The sequence below is a fragment of the Lissotriton vulgaris genome, chromosome 7 (genome assembly GCF_964263255.1).
Source record: "Lissotriton vulgaris chromosome 7, aLisVul1.2, whole genome shotgun sequence".
Lineage (NCBI taxonomy): Eukaryota > Metazoa > Chordata > Amphibia > Caudata > Salamandridae > Lissotriton > Lissotriton vulgaris.
Genome location: NC_141695.1, coordinates 785,664,416 through 785,684,459, shown reverse-complemented (window position 1 = coordinate 785,684,459; position 20,044 = coordinate 785,664,416). Strand labels below are relative to the sequence as shown.

At 45.1% G+C, this 20,044-nt stretch overlaps 1 protein-coding gene across 3 annotated transcripts in view; it reads left to right on the top strand.

Annotated features, from left to right (window-relative positions):
* The window catches only part of RPTOR (regulatory associated protein of MTOR complex 1), a 2,217,374-nt gene that overhangs the window by 1,795,481 nt on the left and 401,849 nt on the right, over positions 1-20,044 (top strand). For all 3 annotated transcript variants that reach the window (XM_086931040.1, XM_086931039.1, XM_086931041.1), the window contains 2 exons: positions 3,584-3,689; positions 11,098-11,212. In XM_086931040.1, the coding sequence (XP_086787166.1) occupies positions 3,584-3,689; positions 11,098-11,212 (221 nt within the window). The remainder of the gene's footprint in view (positions 1-3,583; positions 3,690-11,097; positions 11,213-20,044) is intronic.

The window sequence follows — 20,044 nt, the reverse complement described above, 5'->3', positions numbered from 1 at the left end:
CACACACACAGAGCCAGACACACACACACAGAGCCAGACACACACACACAGAGCCAGACACACACACACAGAGCCAGACACACACACACAGAGCCAGACACACACACACACAGAGCCAGACACACACACACAGAGCCAGACACACACACACAGAGCCAGACACACACACACAGAGCCAGACACACACACACACACAGCCACACACACAGAGCCACATACGCAGAGCCACACACACAGGCAGTTTGGATGTATCATTCCTCCTCCACTTCAGTGATTGAACTGCATGAGGCCTGCTTTACAACTATATTGCTCGCCGTCAGCTGGCTCCGGCTACCTCTGGAGCGTAACGCGACTGGTGCGCATATAAAGAGCTCCGATATTTTCGGATCGAGTTCGCCTATATAAACCTCCAAAAAAAGAGTGGGGTGCCTATTCACTGCTTGTGCGTGTTGGCATCAAAACAAGCATTCTGGAAACATGTGCTTGTTAATGTTCTTGTATGGCTCGGTACTGTTGCTGCACACTCAGGCGGGTTAGTAGAAACAGCACATCAACCGAGAAATGTTCAGTCTGGAGGACATACGCAAGTGTTGCTGCGCGCTTCGACATGTGTCCGACGCCTGTAAATACTGCGAGCTCCGCCGCGGGTTGAGCCCGCGTGCTCTGAGCAAGTATTTGTGGTTCCTGGAGCAGGTCTAAATCCCTGCCTTTCCGCAGCGTGCATCCTAGACCCCGGCCGCCCACAGCAGAGGAATGTCCTCACGGGGGTGAGCCCCCGGCTCCCCCGGGCTGATGGTAATGCCGGGTGTCAGTAGATAAACAGTTAACTTGGGCTGCAGAGAGGGAGTTTATTATCCAGTGAGCTGCACTGAAAGCTGCCCCACCGGGGGTGAATTATTTGCTGCTAGATCAGAAGATGGAAGGGAATTTGGGGGAAAGGGAGGAAGTGATGCAGATTCGTAGAGAAGTATTAAGAAGAGAGCGAGAGAAGAAAGAAAGAAAGAGAAAATAGAAAAGAAGGAAATTAAAATGTAAGGGAGTAACCAAGAAAATAAAAGAACATAGGTAGTCAGATAAGGACTACCGAAGAAAGGTCGGATGCGAGAAGAAGGAATAAAAAAAGTAGTAACAATAAAGGAGATATGTAACAGGCGGACAAAAATGAAGAAGGAAAGAAAAAGAGAGAAAGTAATAAAAATAAGAACATACAAGAAAGAGAAATGACGCTCCAATAGTGTATTCCACACAGGGCGATAGCAGAGACAGATATAGAGTGATGGGAACAAATAAAGCAGGTATGTTAGAATAACCGAAAGAAGAGGCAACACTGGAGAGGGGGGGGGGGGGGGCGCTAACATACAATATGTACACCCTCGAAGAGAGACGGTGTCAGATTAAGACGGGCAGAGACAGACAAATGAAAACAGCAGAGAAGGGCGTGGGTTATCCTTTACACTGCGTATATATTGACAAAAGGCATAGCTACATTTTTTTATGGGAAATTGTAAACCGCAGGCTTGGGGGAAAAACACGTTTTTCATGTATTCAACCTGCGGTCAAGGTTTGTTCAGCATATTCTTCGTTCGTTTTTTTTTTTTTTTTTTTTACAAAACTCGAAATGCCTATTTCCCCACCGCAGTTAACTTTACTGGTTGTGAAAACTGTACATAAATGTGCATTTTAATGGTAACCCAAAACGTTTGCTTCTAGTAATATTTTGCCATCGGCAATCTCAGGCTGCCCCTTCCCCCGGGTCGTTACGATACTGCTAGTCTCTAATCAATCCTAATGCAATGGCAATTGGAGTCCCTATTGAAGCCTTCTCGGGTTTCCTGTAATGGCTCTACCACATATTCATCGACCCTCTCCTTTAACCTGAGATGCGAGGGGGCAGATCCTTCCCCGCTCCTGATTACTTCAAGATGTGGGGGCTGCGGCTGACAGAAGGAGGGAGACACACGGCGAGCCAGATCATTGACATGTGACCAAAGAAATTGAGAGAGTGAAGGATTAAAACAAAGGTGAGAAGAAAGCAAAAGCCCCCTCGTTGCCAGGGTAACCCTCAGAGCTGGCGCCAATCCCAGCACGGCTTGGTGCTGACGTCGACGAACTCTGGGCCCGGTGAAGGCAAACAAAGTGCTCTCTCCGCTCCCGGGCCGGCGGCGTGATCGGGGGCACACAGCGCATGTTCAAAGTGATATGTGCGACTAAAAATCTGCATTTCAAAGCCACTCTATAACACACTGCATAGACGGGCACACGCACGGCCCCGGGAGTCTCCCTCGTATGGCGCTGACTCACTGCTGCTGCAGCGGGAGGAGGGACAGTGACGTCTGCATGAAGGCAGCGTGATCCCTAAACAATGCCCAGTCAAAGAGCACTTGGGACAGCGAGTCTACAGCGTGTCTTGCTCACTCTGCCTGCACGCCTTTTGTCTGTAAGCCCCGTCCTTTTCAGACTGAGGGGCATGTTTTTCACTGATAACGTCACAGGTAGAACAAAACTAAAAACACGCCCCCCAATCCAAAAAGGATGGGGCTTACAACCAAAGAATGACGTAACTGAGACCTCTTCTCCAATCGCTGGACGCCGTTTAGTAGTCCAGCCAATGGAGAAGAAGGGCGGGGTTAACCCTCGCTACTCAGTCATTAAATCTCGCCAGCGAGACTGCGCATGTGCGCAGCCTACGCTAGCCGAGACCTAAAAAGGGGACTAGTAGAGAACAGAGGAAGAGGGCAAGATAGGACCGAAGGCAAAGGACATGATGTGAATGAGAAACAGGAGTATTGTGAAAGAACAGAGTTGTCTTCATCAAAATGCCAGAATCTCATTGTACAGCTAGTCTTTTGCAGCTTCTGTTATGAAGCTGGACGTAAGCACAGTGTTCTTAAAAGACAGATAGAGAGGATAGCACTAATGTTAAATAGTGAGAAACACCAGGAACTTGTAAGCAGCACTGTCCCCTAGTGATAACTGCATAAAGTGTAGGGCTCCTTAAAGTGGATAGACTGCATTCCTTTTCCAATTGGGCTTCCCTTTCCTTTAAGCTGGGATTTCTGGTCTGTGAAGATTAGGACACTCGTATCCTGTGCCTGACTCTTTTCTCTCTTCACCGGAGCTCTTCCTTCTTTTTGCACTCCTCTCTGTGACACATGTGAACCAGTGAAGTAGTGTGGCTCACTGGTTAGAGGCGGCAGACCCGAGAGCAGAGGACGGCCCGGGACCAGGGTTCGATTCCCAGCGTGGCAGGTTTCTGGACCAGGGTCAGCGGACTCGATAATTCTCTAGCCTCGGTGCCCACTCTGATCAGCGATCACACTCGGCAACTCTGGGCATTAGCTTGCCTCATCTTCACTAACGGCCCCACCAGACCGCCGGGGATGCCTGGTCTCACCCTGGAGATACCCATTAAGGGACCATCTCTCAGGGAAGCCAGGAAGGGTTTCGCAGCGGTCGAAGCGCTTTGGGACCCTCCGGGTAAGTAGTGCGCTATATAAATGCCTATACATTTACATTTACATTTACATGTTCTTCATGCTGTTTGCCAGTTTTGTGTTTTCATTATTTATTTCTTATTTTCAAGATCCCAGAGGAGCACGACCTCGAAAGCCAGATTCGAAAAGAGAGAGAGTGGCGGTTTCTAAGGAATGCCCGTGTCCGGAAGCAAGCACAGCAAATGATCCAACGTGGTAAATGGATGTGGGTGGAAGGGCCGTATGGGGTGAGGGAACTGTGATGTTGTTCTAGAGATGAGCGTAGAGTTGAAAAGCCATGACGTGGGTTGTGAGTGGGGGTTAGCTATTTGAGGGGTGTTGAGTTGGGTGAGGAGAATTAAGGGGCATGTTTTTATTAGTATGTAGCTGTCTGCTACTGATGGCTAGTGATAACACTGCCCTCTTGTAATTAGAATATTTGGGACTTATGTGAGTTATTGTGGGGCATGTGTCTACATCGTTGACCATTAATTTTTCAGTTCACCTTTGCATTTTAACAATTCCATATGCTACTTTCAGTTCTATTTCTTCAGTCTTCAGCCTTTTGTTGGTCTCCCCGCCCCCTCCCCCCTCAACTGCAGCACAGTAGAGGCTAGATAATTAGGGACATAAAGCTGTTGTGCAGAGGCACTTATCTAAAATAAATGGAAAAAAAAGTTTAGAGGAAGTGCCAAGCTCCAAGACCATCTTAATTGATGTATACAGAGCTCTGATGTTGATGTAATGTGTGGGAACTATCACTGTTAGGTGGTGAAATGTGAACTAAAGTTATTTGAAGGCTAAGGAAACTTCTGATTGATCCACTGTCAGCTTTGTAATTTTCTGAGCCTGTGCGGCTTAGAGCTATGTCACATACTGCCTCCAGTAAAAATCCCAGGGTGAATTTATAAAGTCATGGTCCCGGTCTCATGCCACATTGATGCCACATACCATAAAGTTATCTCCAAAACTCATAAAGTAAAATAGAGGTGTGAGTTTGGCACAGCCAGATAACCAATGAGATGGAGAGCATGTGATGGGTGACACAAAGGACATTAACTGAGAGTACAAGTGAACCAGAATAGAAGGAGCAAAAATAAAGGAATTCCACAAAGGAGGTCTGATGGAAGACTTAAAGAGAGAGTGGCAGGATGGGATGGGTGGATTAAAGATTTAAAGGATTAGACATTGCACACTCTTACTTCTCAGAGTGGACTTCACAAGTAAGAAGTACATGATAGAAACAGCATAGCCACGAGCACTCACTACTCAATGGCCCCATCATAAGAGAAAAGTGAGATAAAAGGAGAAAGAGAAGAGTATATAAAATCTATAAGTGACAATCTAAACAACAACTGTGAAATCTGAGAATGCAAATATGAAGCACAAATGTGAAATCTAAGGCTTAGAATCTAAAGTTAAAGGGAGATATCTTTACAGGAGACTCTACAACAGAAAGGTAATAACTTGTAATGAGAATCTAAATAACAGGATGAAGTATGTACTGAGAAGCTAAAGCATAAACGTGAAACTGAGACATACTGATAAATGAATTTGTTTTATAAATGCCTTTGTTTCTATGTCCATATTCTAAAGCACTTAATACAAGTCTGAAAATGAGAATCTATTTTCAAAGGACCAACCAGGAATTATAAAATAAAGCGCAAATATCAAATGTATATCAATGCATATCTGGGGCAAATGTAAATTCGTTGAATCCTAGAAAATAGAATTTCATAACAAGACACGGAGGCTACATTATGCAAAGTCTTTTATTTGCAGCTCCAAGCAGCCGCCTACATCACAATAGACTAAGCTCTAAAGAGAACAATGGCAACACATAAAGCCCATGAGACAGCAATAATCTGCCTCTTTTAAATGCGGCTCCAAGACAGATAAGTTGACTTCTCCTTCTTGCTAATATGGCTTATAAGAAATACTCTGTTAAATACCCTTAATCATTGGCTATTTTTAATGTTTTCTATAGCAGATAGACTGTTTGTGTACATTCAGCTAGCGATATTTCTAAGTTTTTTACCTAGCATGTACTGTTTTATGGGAGTGTGTTACTTTTGAAGCGTGGTTACCCCCACCCTTTCCGCTACCCGTCCCCACCGATCTCCAATTTATGGTGATCTCCTTTCCTCCCACTCCCTCTCCCTTGGATACACAACCGGAATCACGGTCAAGACACGCGTTTTAACCCTTAAAAGCCTCATTTTTTTATATTCACCATAAACAAATGATAATCTAAGGGAAACAAGGAATATCACCCTTGCTGTAGAACGTTAACACTTAGCTAACACCTACTTTCTAAGTGACTTCTATCTTCCCTGCCTGTCCCTTTCTAAACAAAATGTCAGAATCTGATTCTGATGGGGCCGCAGCCCCTACTCCAGGCTTGGGTGATGGATCTTTCAAAGCTATGCTCCACATGGAAGTTAAGTCCTGCATGATGGAGAGCCTATCTGAGCTAATGGGTCCCAAACGTCCACTCCCTTTGGAGGACGTCACTCACTCCCACCCTCATTCCGGTGGGAACCAGGGAGGTAAGAGACTGAAGAAAACTAATTACACCAATACCAATACTTCGGGAGGTCTTGGCACCTCAACAAATAAAGGAGGTCTTGGCACCTCAACTAGTAGTGGAGGCCTTCGCGCCTTTAACACCCAGGGTGTCCTTGGCGGCACTTCCTTTGATATGGATGATGACATTTCAACCAATTCCTCTGAATTTATTGATGAATATGTCTTTGATCTCAACGATGGTCAAGACCCTCTCGACGAATTTACAGATAATCTCCCTTCTCCTTCCAAAAGCACCATTCTGGACCCCTTGGGAGAGGAAATGCTCTCCCCCCAAAACCTTAGACACCCAAGGAGTTCTGACTGGGTACCCCAAGACCATGTCTCGAAATTTATCAAAAAATGGCTCAGAAACCTCCTTGACAGGGGAACCCGAAATATTCTCAGAGCTGAATGCTCAAGACCTTCCCTCAAAGATAAGGTTTGTTATACACCCAATCTGGACCCAGAGCTTATAAAATTCCTATTTAAACTTGGGCGTGACCCAAGAAAAGGGGTCGAAAAATCCTTTAAAGGATGCCAAGATCGCCTCTCGGACGTCCTTGGCCCTCTGACCAGAATCTTGGATTCAGCAGAGGATTCTCACATCAATGGTACTCCTTTGGATACTGAGATGATTAGAGGTTGGAGCCAGAGGGCCATCATCCTCCTGGGGAATGCTAACGCTTCCATTAACTCAGAGAGACGTAGGGTGGTCCTGAACAAAATCAACCCAAAACTGGGAGATCTGGCTGACAAAGAACCCTCAAGGAACCCTAAAGGACTTCTCTTCGGGGAAGACCTAATTAAATCCCTTGGGAAATACGTTTCCACCTTTACCGCCCTTGATAAAGCGCAACAGAACATGCGCAAGGTCTTTAACAACAACAACCTTTTTGGTCGGGCCGGAAGACGAGGCCAACCTTCCGGCCGTTACAATCAAAGGCCCTTCTCAAGAGGTCGTGGTTTCGGAAGAGGATACCAACAGTTTAATACCCCGCAATTCTACCCTCAAAGGGGTAGAGGCCAAGGTAGAGGCAGAGGCTACAGATCACGTGGATCGACCAACTCTAACACACCCTCAGGTGAGTGTTACCTCCCTCCCTTCCCCTTCTTTTCCACTAAAAGTGGGCGGAAGACTCAGACATTTTGCAATGAATTGGCATCTGATCACTCAAGACTCGTGGGTTCTAAACACGGTAAAGGGTTTCATGATAGACTTCACCCATCCTCCTGTTCAGACTTCCCTTCCCAGGAAGATTCACATGTCCTCGGAACAAGAAAAAATTATAGAAGAAGAGATCTCTTCTATGATTCAGAAAGGTGCAATCCTGGAGGTCCCATCCGATCAGCTGGGATTCATAAGCAACCTTTTTTTGGTGGAAAAAAAGGACAAAGGTTGGAGACCTGTGATCAACCTTCGAGACCTAAACAAGTTCCTCACATACAGGCATTTCAAGATGGAAGGCATCCACCTTCTCCGGGACCTTCTCTTGGAGAAAGATTGGTTAGTCAAATTAGACCTCAAAGACGCCTATTTCACCATACCCATGGCCAAGGCTCACCAACCTTTTCTTCAGTTCCTTTGGAAAGAGACCGCTTGTATCAGTTCCAAGCTCTTCCTTTCGGACTCTCTTCCGCTCCCTGGTGTTTCACCAAAGTGATGAGAGCGGTTGTGTCTCATGTAAGATCAAGAGGAATACGTCTGATTATTTACCTCGACGACATCCTCATTATGTCTCAAGATCCTCTCCAGCTGGTTCAGGACTTGAATTTCACTATGAATCTTTTGGAGAAGCTAGGATTCATCATAAACAAAGAAAAATCGTTGTTAACCCCAACAATGTCCATCGAGTTCCTAGGTTTTACCGTGGACACGATGCGCTGTCTTCTTCTTCTTCCCTCGAAAAAAGTTTCCAAGATTAAAAAAGAGATAAGATATGTGCTGAGACACCAAGACTTGTCTCTGAGGGAACTTGCACGACTTTTGGGTCTTCTATCGTCCTCCATTCAGGGTATTTTCCCTGGACCACTCAATTATCGAGCCCTTCAAAGGATAAAAGCGAGGGCTCTGAGGTCCGGACTCTGGTACGAAGACCGGATTTCCTTAGATCCGGAAGCCCGCTCAGAACTAGATTGGTGGTTAGACAATCTGGAGGCCTGGAATGGCAAAGCAATCTTTGGCACCAAGCCAGAATTTGTCTTGGAATCGGACGCCAGCCTTCATGGCTGGGGAGCCTGTTTTCTCAATCAAAACACGGGCGGCCTTTGGTCTCAAGAGGAATCTTGCCATCACATAAATTTTTTAGAACTGACTGCCGGTTTATATGCCCTTATGAGCTTCAGACATTCCCTTCAAGGGAGATCCGTCCTTCTCAAGATGGACAATATATCGGCCGTGGCCTATATCAATCGTTTAGGCGGAACAAAGTCCTTGGACTTGTCGAACCTAGCCAAGAAACTCTGGATGTTCTGCCTAGAACACAAAATATCCCTCAAAGCAGAATACTTTCCAGGAGAAGCAAACTTCTCAGCGGATTGGAATTCGAGGTTCCTTTTCGACCACAGCGATTGGAAACTGAACCCTTCTGTTTTCAGCACTCTGAACAGGATTTGGGGTCCCCTGCACGTGGATTTATTCGCAAGCAGGCTGACTTCTCAGATCCCCAAGTATTTCAGCTGGATGCCCGATCCGGGCGCTCTGGCAGTCAATGCCTTCCTGCAACCTTGGAAGGATGTTCGGGGTTACGCTTTTCCCCCCTTTGCAATGATTCAGAGGGTCCTTCAGAAGGTGAGACAAGAACAATCTTGCCTCGTATTGATAACTCCTTTCTGGACCTCTCAAGCATGGTTCCCAACTGTTCTGGAACTGGCCTGCAGTGTCCCCTTCTTGATCCCTTCACTGGAAGATCTCCTCTCAGACGTAGACGGTCACATTCATCCCCTTATTCTGAACGGGAGTTTGTCCCTTCTTGCCTGGAAAGTGTCAGGAGATCTAATGCAATCTCAGGTCTTTCGGAGTCGGCTTCAACCCTCCTCAAGGAATCCTGGGCTCCTGGCACGCACTACAGATACAACAGTATCTGGAGAATATGGGTACGTTGGTGCCTGGAAAGGGACTTGGATCCCCTGGAGGCCCCTATTGTTGATATAGTCAACTTCCTGGTTGAACAGTTTGATAGAGGTCTGAGTTATAGATCTATTAATTGCTATAGATCTGCTATATCGGCTGGCCACATTCTTATTAATGGTAAGACAATCGGTAAGAATGTTATTGTCTGTAGAGTCATGAAGAGTATCCGTTTAAGGAGACCCCCTAAAGCCAAATATGAGACTCTTTGGGATGTCAGTTTGATCCTTAACCTCTTCAACAGTTGGCCTCCTAATTCCCTTCTGAACAGAAAAAATCTTTCCATTAAATTGGCTACCTTATTGTGCCTAATTTCTTGTAGAAGAGCTTCTGATGTCAAAGCTCTTGAGATTTCAAGACGTTCTTACAATGTCTTTGGCGTCAAGTTCGATATTTTCAGAAGGACTAAAACTATGTCCGATTCTATATTTTACCCTCGTTTTGATCTTTGCCCTAAACTCTGTGTCGTTGAATGCATGAAGGAATATGATCAAAGGATGGCTCTCCTTCGTCCCCAGGGCGTTTCTCAATTGTTAATATCTTTTGTTAAACCGCATAAAGCGATTTCCTCCACTTCTATTGCTAGATGGATTAAAATTGCCATGAGTCTTGCCGGCGTCGACTTACATAAATTTCAGGCTCATTCTTTAAGAGGCGCTATGGCCAGTAAGTCTCTTTGGTCCGGAGGTAAGTTAGAGGACATCCTAAAGGCTGCGGATTGGTCTAATGCAAGTACATTTGCTCGTCATTATTGTAAACCTATTGAGCATATGTCCAATGTTGTTTTAAGAAGCTACCAACATGCATAATGTAGCCTCCGTGTCTTGTTATGAAATTGCGATTCTCATATTTACATGTCTAGAGAATCTGGATTTCATTAAGGACACGGAGGCTGACATTATCCCTCCCTCCCACCCTCTGGTGGTGGTGAATGTTCTAATTGATATTACTGATTACTGTTTATAATATCTTTCCTATCGTAATGCTTCATTACACTGCCTTGTTTATTACACCTGATTGTATTGTATTTTATTGTATTGCCTTTGCAATCCCCTTTGCCAGAACTTACTTCTGTTTTCCTTTACAGAAAATCCTTGACTCCTACTTCATTCATGATCTTCGTTGGATTGGATTCCGTTCCACCATCCAGTTTTTCATCCTTTCACTCTCCATCCCTGTTGGATCTGGACTTCGCAGTTCTTCATTAAAGTTCTTTCTTTCTTGGACTATTCATTTAAAAGAGGCAGATTATTGCTGTCTCATGGGCTTTATGTGTTGCCATTGTTCTCTTTAGAGCTTAGTCTATTGTGATGTAGGCGGCTGCTTGGAGCTGCAAATAAAAGACTTTGCATAATGTCAGCCTCCGTGTCCTTAATGAAATCCAGATTCTCTAGACATGTAAATATGAGAATCGCAATTCGGTGAACAATGGTGAATTTGGGAGAATGAATCTAGAAAAGCGAAGGTGAACTTTACGAGTAATAATATAACTCCCAAATGTGAAATGATTAGGATTGCGTATGAAGAACAGGGATAAAATCTCAGAACCTAATTCAAAGGTATAATCTAGGACTAAGAATATAAAGCCCAAAGATGAACTCTAGGAATGAAAATTGGAGACACAGCTGAAGTATTTTAAATCAGGATACACAAGTAAAGGGGAAAATCTGTGAATGGCAATTTAAAGAGCAATGGTGTAATGTGTAAACAGCAATTGAAAGCTCAATGGTGAAATCTAGTATTGAGAATGTAAAGTTCAAAGGTTAAATCTAGGTCACTTCAGTTCTGCCAATGATTTTAAAATAGGAATTATAAATGTTGAAGGCACAGTTCTAAACTGGCAAATGGAAAGTGGTGTAAGTTTTTTTTTCTTCAAAATGTCAACCAAGGTTTTTAGATTCTTTAAAGATTCTTTCTTTCCCATTCTAGGTATTTCAAGGCTAGATGATCAAATCTTCATAAATCGCAATCCCGGTGTTCCCTCAGTCATCAAGTTCCACCCCTTCACCCCATGCATTGCTGTGGCAGATAAAGACAGTATATGGTAAGAGGCGTAGCTCTCCAGAGATTGAGGTTGAAAATCAATAACATGCCTAAGAAAGAAGGAAAGGGCAGCAATAACACAAAATAAAACAATTGTATATTTAAAATGTTACTGTTAGGAAAGAAATGCTCCTCTGCATAGTATTTGAACATGAACCCCTGTCCCGAGTGCCTGTACCTGGTATTCTGATGTATTTTGGTCTTTGAGTTACACAAATCAAGCATGTGCCCAGGGGCCTATGTCAGTCCTTAAAAATGCAAGGTCCATGACCTGTCAAGTGACCTGTAGCAGCGCATTAAGCATACCCTTCTAATCGTCAGAGGACTACTATCTCTTGCCTAGGTTTAGTGGCAGAATAATGTATTACCTAATAGAGTTGACCAGACCTTTTTTTAATCTGGACCAGTGAGATTGTGGCCTACTGGCCCCTCTTGAGTAAAGTTTCGCTCTTATGTGAAAACCCGGAAACCTTTTGCTGACATCCTGTGTGTGTGTGTGTGTGTGTGTGTGTGTGTGTGTGTATGTGTGTATGTGTATGTGGGGAGTGTAAGTGGGAGTGTAGTATGCAAAGCACATGTGTAATTGATGTTGTGTGTGTATGAATCTGACTACTGAGATCAGTGGGATCCATTTTGGATGCCCCTGGTTTACCATAGCACAAGATACAGGGTGAGGACAGGTTCCATAAGACAGTGTGACCTGCCCTTTTGTATATTCATGAACATTTCTCAGGGTGGATGTTGAGAGGCAGGTGCAAAAACCTCACAGTTCCTTGTGCTCATGGTATGTGTCCCCCAGTTTGGAGTCAGCTCTTGTGTTACCTCCTGCGAGAAGCATCACTTTACACAAGGCAGTCTGGAGAGCAGACTAAAAAACTCACTTGAGAGAGAACTTTGAGACAGTGGATCCTATATACTGTTTAATTTTTTTTTAATGAAATTTCCAGCAGCTGGCAGCTCAGCTCAAAAGATGGGACGACAACATGTGTCCACATCTTCACAATTGGTTCATCATAGACAGCTAGCTTTTCAACTGCATACATCTGCTCCTCAATATGGGGAAATCTTCCATGAAGCCGACAAGCAATTCAATTTTAGGAGCTGTTCTGGCTAGACATATAGGAAAGTCATTCCATTTGGAAGCACATACCCACCTGTCCCCAAATGACGGCAAAACCATTTTAGCTACTTTATACTGAAACAATCTGGAAGTATACATCCATGCTGGGGGTGGCCTTCTATTGCATTCCTCTAATTCCCTATTTGCATCTTCTATTGAGTGTTTATCTATAGGAACTAGCCTCACATTGGATCGAGTTCCGAAGCTGTTGTAAAGATAACAGTAAAACGTCCTACCTCGGCTGGATTTTACGAGGCTGGCTTACTATATGGTGAACACTTATTTAAGTGAAGCATCCAGCACTAATCCAGACAACCCTTATGGTGATTTTGGTGGTTTTAGGCAACCTTAGAAAGCTCTCTAAGTGGTAGCTGTGAAGAGAAACCTTCAAGCTTAGTCCAGAAGGAGTGTTAAGCAGATTATTTTACCAGTACTAATCTGTAGTGTAGGTTGAACGAAAAAGAACCACACAGTGTAGTTATAAAAATAGTAATATTTATTATACACACTCACTAACACATTGGTATATCTCCTACCAAGAGATATAAACACAATACACACAATATTTCAAAAGGAGAACAGGTAAGTAGCACAAATGCACAGTTGTCTTGAGGGGGGGGACCAAACCATATACTTATAGTGGAATGCAAACTGCGACCTAATTTAAGACTTGACCCAGAAGACTTAGAAGAGCTGGGGACTCAAGGAACCATCCAAGGTAAGTTCCCTGGATCCCTACAGAGGCCGTGTGCAGAGTGGAAAGACAGCCGCATACTCAATAGGGAAGTCACAGTTATAGTTTTGCAGAAGGACCCTTCCCAGAGGACCCTTTGGAAGATAGAAGGTTGGTGAGTCAACCCACCCGTGGATACCCCAGGAACCAGGATACCTACACCAGGGAAGCTAGGTGCATAGGTGCAAAGTGATGCCGGAAACTGCTGTAGACCACAATGGAGGACTTCAGTAAAGATGCCGCGGGCCAAGAAGGTGCAAGAGTCCAGTGGAATCCAAGGGTGGATCTTGAAGAGAAGTACCTGTAAGCAGAGGGGACAGAGTCTGTGCCACTCAGGAGTGACCAGGAGGCACAGAAAACCAATGACCACTGATGACGGAAGATGCAGGACTGTTGACGGTGACCTTGTCGCTGCAGCTGTGAGAACCAGGCTACGCTGTGGAGGACCAGGAGCCGTTCACTAGCTGTCCCACGTCAGTAGTCGCGAACCAGAGGGTCGGTGTCCGGCAGGACCACCAACAAGCCTTAGCAACAGATGTGGAAAATAAAGGAGGTGCTATGTCTAGACCACCAAGGTCCAAGGGACTCACCAAGTGCAGGAGAGTCAGAGCAGTCCCCGAACAAGCAGAGAAGCCCACTGGAGCCAAAGAAGACCCACAGGCCGAAGGCACATGAGTCTCAAGAGGACCTTGAGCAGCTCACTAAAGATGCAGGCCCATGGTGCATTGGGTTTGTGGTGAGGACGAAGGTCTTGGCAGGAAGAAAGGCTGGAGCTTCTTGGAGCCCGAAGATCTCTGGAGAAGAGTCAACAAGCCTTGGCAACAGCAAGTCGACACAGTGCACACGGGGGCTGTTCCAGCGATTCTGACGAGGGATACTGGCCTCAAACTCGGTGTGCGGACAGTGCAGACCTCAAGGGAGTTGCATAACCACCACCTGTGCTGCTAGGCCTTTTGAAGTCCAGAGGATGTCAGGAGCAGCAGACCGGTCAGCTTAGTTACTGTGTCTACAGATACAGGGGAGTGACTCCTTCACTCCAAGGGAGATTCCTTTGGTGTCTTTGATGCTCACAGGCCTGGAGAAGAACCCAAATGAAGCACAATCACTGACGATGCAGAAGACTGGCAGGACGACGAGACCAGGAGCAGCAGGAATCTTCCCAGATGAGGTCTTGGTTCCCTAAGCGACGTCCAATGAAGTCCAAAGCGCCCATATGGTAGAAGTAGAGGTGGTTTTCGGATCGGAATCTTGCCCCACCACAGATCTGAAGAGCTTCCCTTAGGTAAACCCTTAAGTACCTAAAGGAAAGGAAAGTTTTGCGATGAATCAGGGGTCCCTCCCAGAGGAGGGGCTGGACAGAGGGGAGGATACTCCCATGTCCTTTGTACAGTTTCGCGCCAGAGCATGTGCCAATGGCTCCCTAAACTCATTAGAACTAGAGTATGCCAGGAGGATACCAAATGTTTTTTTCAGAGCAGTCTGGTGGTGCTGGCAAGCGCCCCAGCTCAATACAGTAAGTCCTGTCTGGGAGGTGGTCACACCTCCCTGTGACAGGAAACCTGTTGTCCTACCTTCCCCTGCTCGAGCTTGGCTCAGCCGCAGGAGGGCGGAATCGTGTCTTTGGACGTCACAGCACTAGCTTACTGTTAATCCCTGAAGGACTGATACCAGAATACAGGGAGGCTCCCCAGGGGAGCCCCCAGTACATGCTATCCTTTGTCCATCACAGGAATCGGTGTTGGGGAAGATTCCAACATGTTTGATACCAAACATTACCAGTTTCGGTGCAGCCAATATATAGTTAGACATCTTGTAATTGATTTGATGTCCACTATATGTATAAAATGACTGACTGCTTCTTACAAAGCCTGGATAATCGACTCCTAGGTTTGTAGAGGGTGTCCTGCTCATGCAGGGCACCCTCACAGATACAAGCAAGCACCGTGCCTTCAGTATTGAAAGGCCTACCTTAGGGGTGACTTATAGCTTTTAAGTGCAGTGACCTCCGATATAATGAAACATATCTGTTGTGAGTGGTGCTGGCACCAGTGCATACAGGCTGCAATGGCAGGCCTGTAGTCACAGTTTGAGTGGTCTCTCAAGGGTGGCATAACATATGCTGCACCCCATGGGAGGGGAGACCCCTGGTGTACCTATGCCCTGGGTACCTCAGTACCATATACTAGGGACTCCGAAGGATACACCAGTAGCCCAATAGGAAGGAACCAAAGTACTTACCATAGTCCAATTTAGGGAGAGAGCACAGTGACTGGGGTCCTGATTAGCAGGATCCCAGTCAGACTAGTCAGAAAACAGATTACCATCTACATGGATGAGCAAAGATGACTGAAGAACTTTATTTTACTATTCCTGTCTCCGTTGTAATGGCCACAGTTGCCTCCATAGAAGGGTGGTAAGCGCACCTGCAAGAGTTGTTCACATGTGGCCCTTAGATGCACATAGAGACATCTCACCATTTAAGGGTGCTCGAGGTCTGAGCGAGTTGCAACAGCCTAGGCTCATCCCATCCTCTGATTTGTCAGTCATCCATGTTGATATGGGAAGACAACACCACATCTATGTATTATGTCAACGGGTAAGGCAGGACCAAATCACCAGCACTCTTACAGAAGGGTCAACAACATGGGCATTGGCAAAGCACAGCGGCAAATTACTCAAAGTGTAGCATCTTCCCTGAGGCACGCACAAGCAGACTCATTCATCAGAGTAGGAGGAGTTTTCCATGAATGGGAGCTTAATCAGTGGGCTCTGGATTCAATACTGTGACAGCAGACAATTGCATCCAAGAATGAGAGAAATGCACTTTCGATGAAATGGACGGGGTTTTAGCTTTTGCATTTCCACTGTTTCTCCTCATTACACGAATAGCCATCAAACAAGAGCACTGCACCATCATTCTTTTAATCCCCACTTGGTCCAAAGAACATCTGATCTTGTTGCCTCAAATTCACCTAGACCAGGCTCTTGTCCTCCTGTGAAGACCGAAACGCCCAGTACTTAATTTGTTCACAAATTCACTGGCTTTGACTGCATGGCTTCTGAGCACCATGCAGTTACAGAATTAGGCATTTTGGATATCTTTCCGAAAATCCTCACTAGGGTCAGTACACCAACCACAAAAAGAACATATAAAGCTAAAGACTTAACCAATTATATTATTTTTTGCACATTGTGGTCCCCTGTTTTCTACAGCTGCCTTAATCCGGCCTCTGCCAAATCTCCATTAAAGTGGGATATTGTCTAAATTCCAAACCTCCAGCTCCACCTCCTCTCTTCTTTCATAAAGGAGTTCTTAAAAGGCCTACAGAGGGCATATCTTCCAGTCATAAACCACCAGTGCCCTAGGAGGTGAAATATTGCTTATACAATTAAAGAAGAGCACATTTGAGCCTGTTCATAAGGTAAAATTTAGAATACATTTCAAGGAAAACGGTATTAGTACTGGCCCTGATATCATCTCAGAGAACAGGAGAATTGCTGACATTAACAATCAAGGATCCATTACTTAAATCTTCCAAACACAGTCCTTCATGCCAAACATGACAGATGTATTTTGATAACTCTTTTACAGGCGTCTCTTGCGTTCAAGTCCATCCTTCATGTCAGACATAACAGTTTAATTTTCCCCTAAACGAGTATAGCATTCTGGCATCGTCCTTCCACATCCCATCTAATCCTACGTTTTTTTAGATGTGCATAGGTGTTTGGAATTCTAACTAGCCAACACAAAGAATTTCAGGAACTCTAATCAACTATTTGTCTGCCAGTCGCACCTCCACTAAGTCCTCGGACTCTGGAAGATAGACTGGCTTTGTGGTTTGGTGCACCAACAGTAACGTGGACCCCTTAAAATAGTAAATTGTCCCAGTCTTGCAGTTTGCACTTTCATTTGCCCAGCAGGAATGTGCAGTTGGTGCTGTCAAGGTGGCCCCGTTGTTGACTTTCCTTTGTCTTCCAGACGTGCCTTCCTTGTTAAAGTCTACAATTCTGAACCTTTTCCTCAAAAGGCTAACAGTACTCTATCCTACATTTCCCTTTGTTGTACCCCAGTGGGACCTTAACCTATTTTTTACTTTTCTATTGGGAATTCCATTTGAACTTAGTGGTCCTTGGAGAATGTTGACTTTAAAGACAGGGTTTTTAGTGGGATTTACCTCAGCCAGAAGTGAAAGTGAGATGTAGGTCCTAAGTTCTCACCCACCTTTCACAGACTTTTATTCTGACATATTGGTTTTACGAGCTAAGGTTGCTTTCTTTCCAAAGTGGTGTCCCCTTTCACCTAAGTCAGTCCATCGCACTTCTATCCTTCAATCCGTCGCCCCATCCCACAAAGGAGGAGTGGTTCCACAGGCTGGATCCTATGCTACTAACTGGATCTCACTAATGACATACAACTGGGTGTCCAGCTCTTCTTGGGGTATTGTGGTGCTTAAAAAGGCAAAGCGGTGGAGAAAAGGTCCTTTTCCAGCTGGATCACTCTCTGTATTAAGACCTGTTATGCTTTAGCAAAGAAGGAGACTCCAGAAGGCATTGGGCCCATTCTACCAGAGCCAAATCGACACCTTCTTCTCTTGCCAGAGGAGTTCCAATAGTGAAAATTTTAAAGCGGCGATGTCGTATTCACCACACACCTTCACCAAGCATTACTGCTTAGACTCTAAAGTGTGTAAGGGCGGACACTTCCTCAGATCTCTTCTGCAGGAGTTCCTCTGTTAACCATCCATCAACCCTCCCCTTGGGAAGAGTATTGTTTTGGAATATATTCTACAGTTAATTAATATGCAGGTTGTAGTATCCATCAGAAGAAAAAGTCACTTACCTGCGGTAACAATATTTCTGGTGGATATCCTAACTACCTGCAAATTCCTCACCGACCTTTCCCACATGGATGCGTTATATTGAAAGTTAATAGGATCCCACATCAGTTTTTAGTCCTGCGCTACTCTATCGTTTGTTAGTCCGTTTCTCGCCTTAAAGACTGAGAAAAAATGGATGGAAGCGTTGTTGTGCGAGGGTGGACTATTATATGCTTTCAGTGGCTTCATTTGACACCGCTTCCAGTGTCGAAACAAAGCAGGCTCTCCTAGTTTCGGGATGCAGACTGGGGTTATTCTACAGGTGAGGAATCTGCAGGTAGAGAGTATCTGCTAGAAAGATCTTTCCCACAAGTAATTGTTTCCTTTGTTCTTGAATCAAATAGCAAATTCTAACTCTTAAGTATCATTTGCCTCTAAAATGCATACTTTTACTTGTTTAGTCATATTTCTTCTTTTACTTATTTACACACACATAATACAAACATTGCTATAGATGGAGGACACAAATATAGAGTTTTCATATAGCTGAACAAGAAAATAATATGCAAATATATCAAGGCCCTGGCTGCATGCAAGCAACCTATACCCTTGATAATAAACATCCGAGCCAAATACTGAAAATATTGTTTGGAGGCGATCTGTATGAAAAAAATAAATATCTTGATATCTTTACAAAAAAGAAATGATCACAATTTTTAGTTCTCGCCTGTCAGTTTAGGCATAAGGGTATTGTTACCCATACCAACAACTTTCAGTTGGCTGAAGCCCACTCATTGCTTTCCATTGTTTGTTTTTATTGTCACTCACATTTGCTTGCTCTTTATTCAATGGGTTGTATTGAATTGTATTGTATTGTATCTGTGCTTATATAGCGCTACTGCCACCCTACGGCTATCCTGGCGTTTCAGATATCGGAGCACTTGATCAACATGATGGTGAGCAGAGAGAAGGGACATGTGGATCAGAGTTTAGGAAATTGCCAGGTTTTCAGGCTCCTTCTGAATTCAGTTAAACAATCAATCTGTCTGATCCTGTGTGGCAGCTCATTCCATAGCTGTGCCCCTACCACACTGAAAGCCCCCCCCCCCCCCACCCTTCCCCCCCATCCGGGAGCGTTTACATTTTATGGTTGCCAGTAAACTGGCACCAGAGGACCGACGCTGTCTCTGAGGAAGGTACCAGGAAAACCTTTCCTGTAATGGAATTAGGCCCATCCCAGGTGTTGCTCTGAACACCTGGCAGAGTGACTTAAAGAGAACCCTTTCCCTGATTAGTAACCAATGAAGCTCTCTTAGTGCGGGGGTGGAAGACTAATCACGTGGCAGATTCAGCACCAGTTTTGCTGCTGCAGACTGGACTCTTTGCAGCCCTTGGAAGATGTACTGAGGGGCCCCTAAATACAAAGAGTTGCAATAGTCCAGTCTGCTCATCACTGTGCTGCTCACTACCAAAGAGCGCAAATCTTTTGGTAGATTCCGCACAGTGCTGACTGGGATCAGTGGCTCCTCCTCCGGGGTAAGCCTAAACTCCAATGGAGAGTACGTAGGCAGCCTCGCTGGAGAACAGTATAGCACCTCGGTCTTTCCACCATTGAACTGCAAAGAGTTCCTCAGCAACCAATCTGCTGTCTGGCACATGCACTCTTGAAAGTGGTCCAGGGAGACTGCCTGTTTGCCTTCCAAGGAGAATGCCAGCTGCGTATCGTCCGCATAGTTGACCAAATCAACCCCGAACGATTTGATAATAGGAAAAAGCGGCTGCAGATATACATTAAAAAGAATAGGGCTGATAGCGGAGCCCTGGGGGACCCCGTGAGTGACCGATGATTTGCGGGAAGTAAATTGTGCCAAGGTGACTGTCTGTTCTCTTCCTGTCAAGTAGGACCAAAGCCAATGCAAGGCCCTTCCCCTCAACCCTATCCTTTCCAATCTCTCTAAAAGGATTGGGTGGCTCACTGTGTCGAACGCGGCCGACATATTGAGAAGCACCAACGCTGCGCCGTTCCCATTGTCGCCCTGCATTCGTAACTTGTCCATCATAATTGACAGAGTAGACTCCGTCCCATGCCCTGGACGAAACCTGAACTGATCTATATCCAACAGATGATGTTCCTCCAAGAAGTCTGATAAAGATCTGCTTACC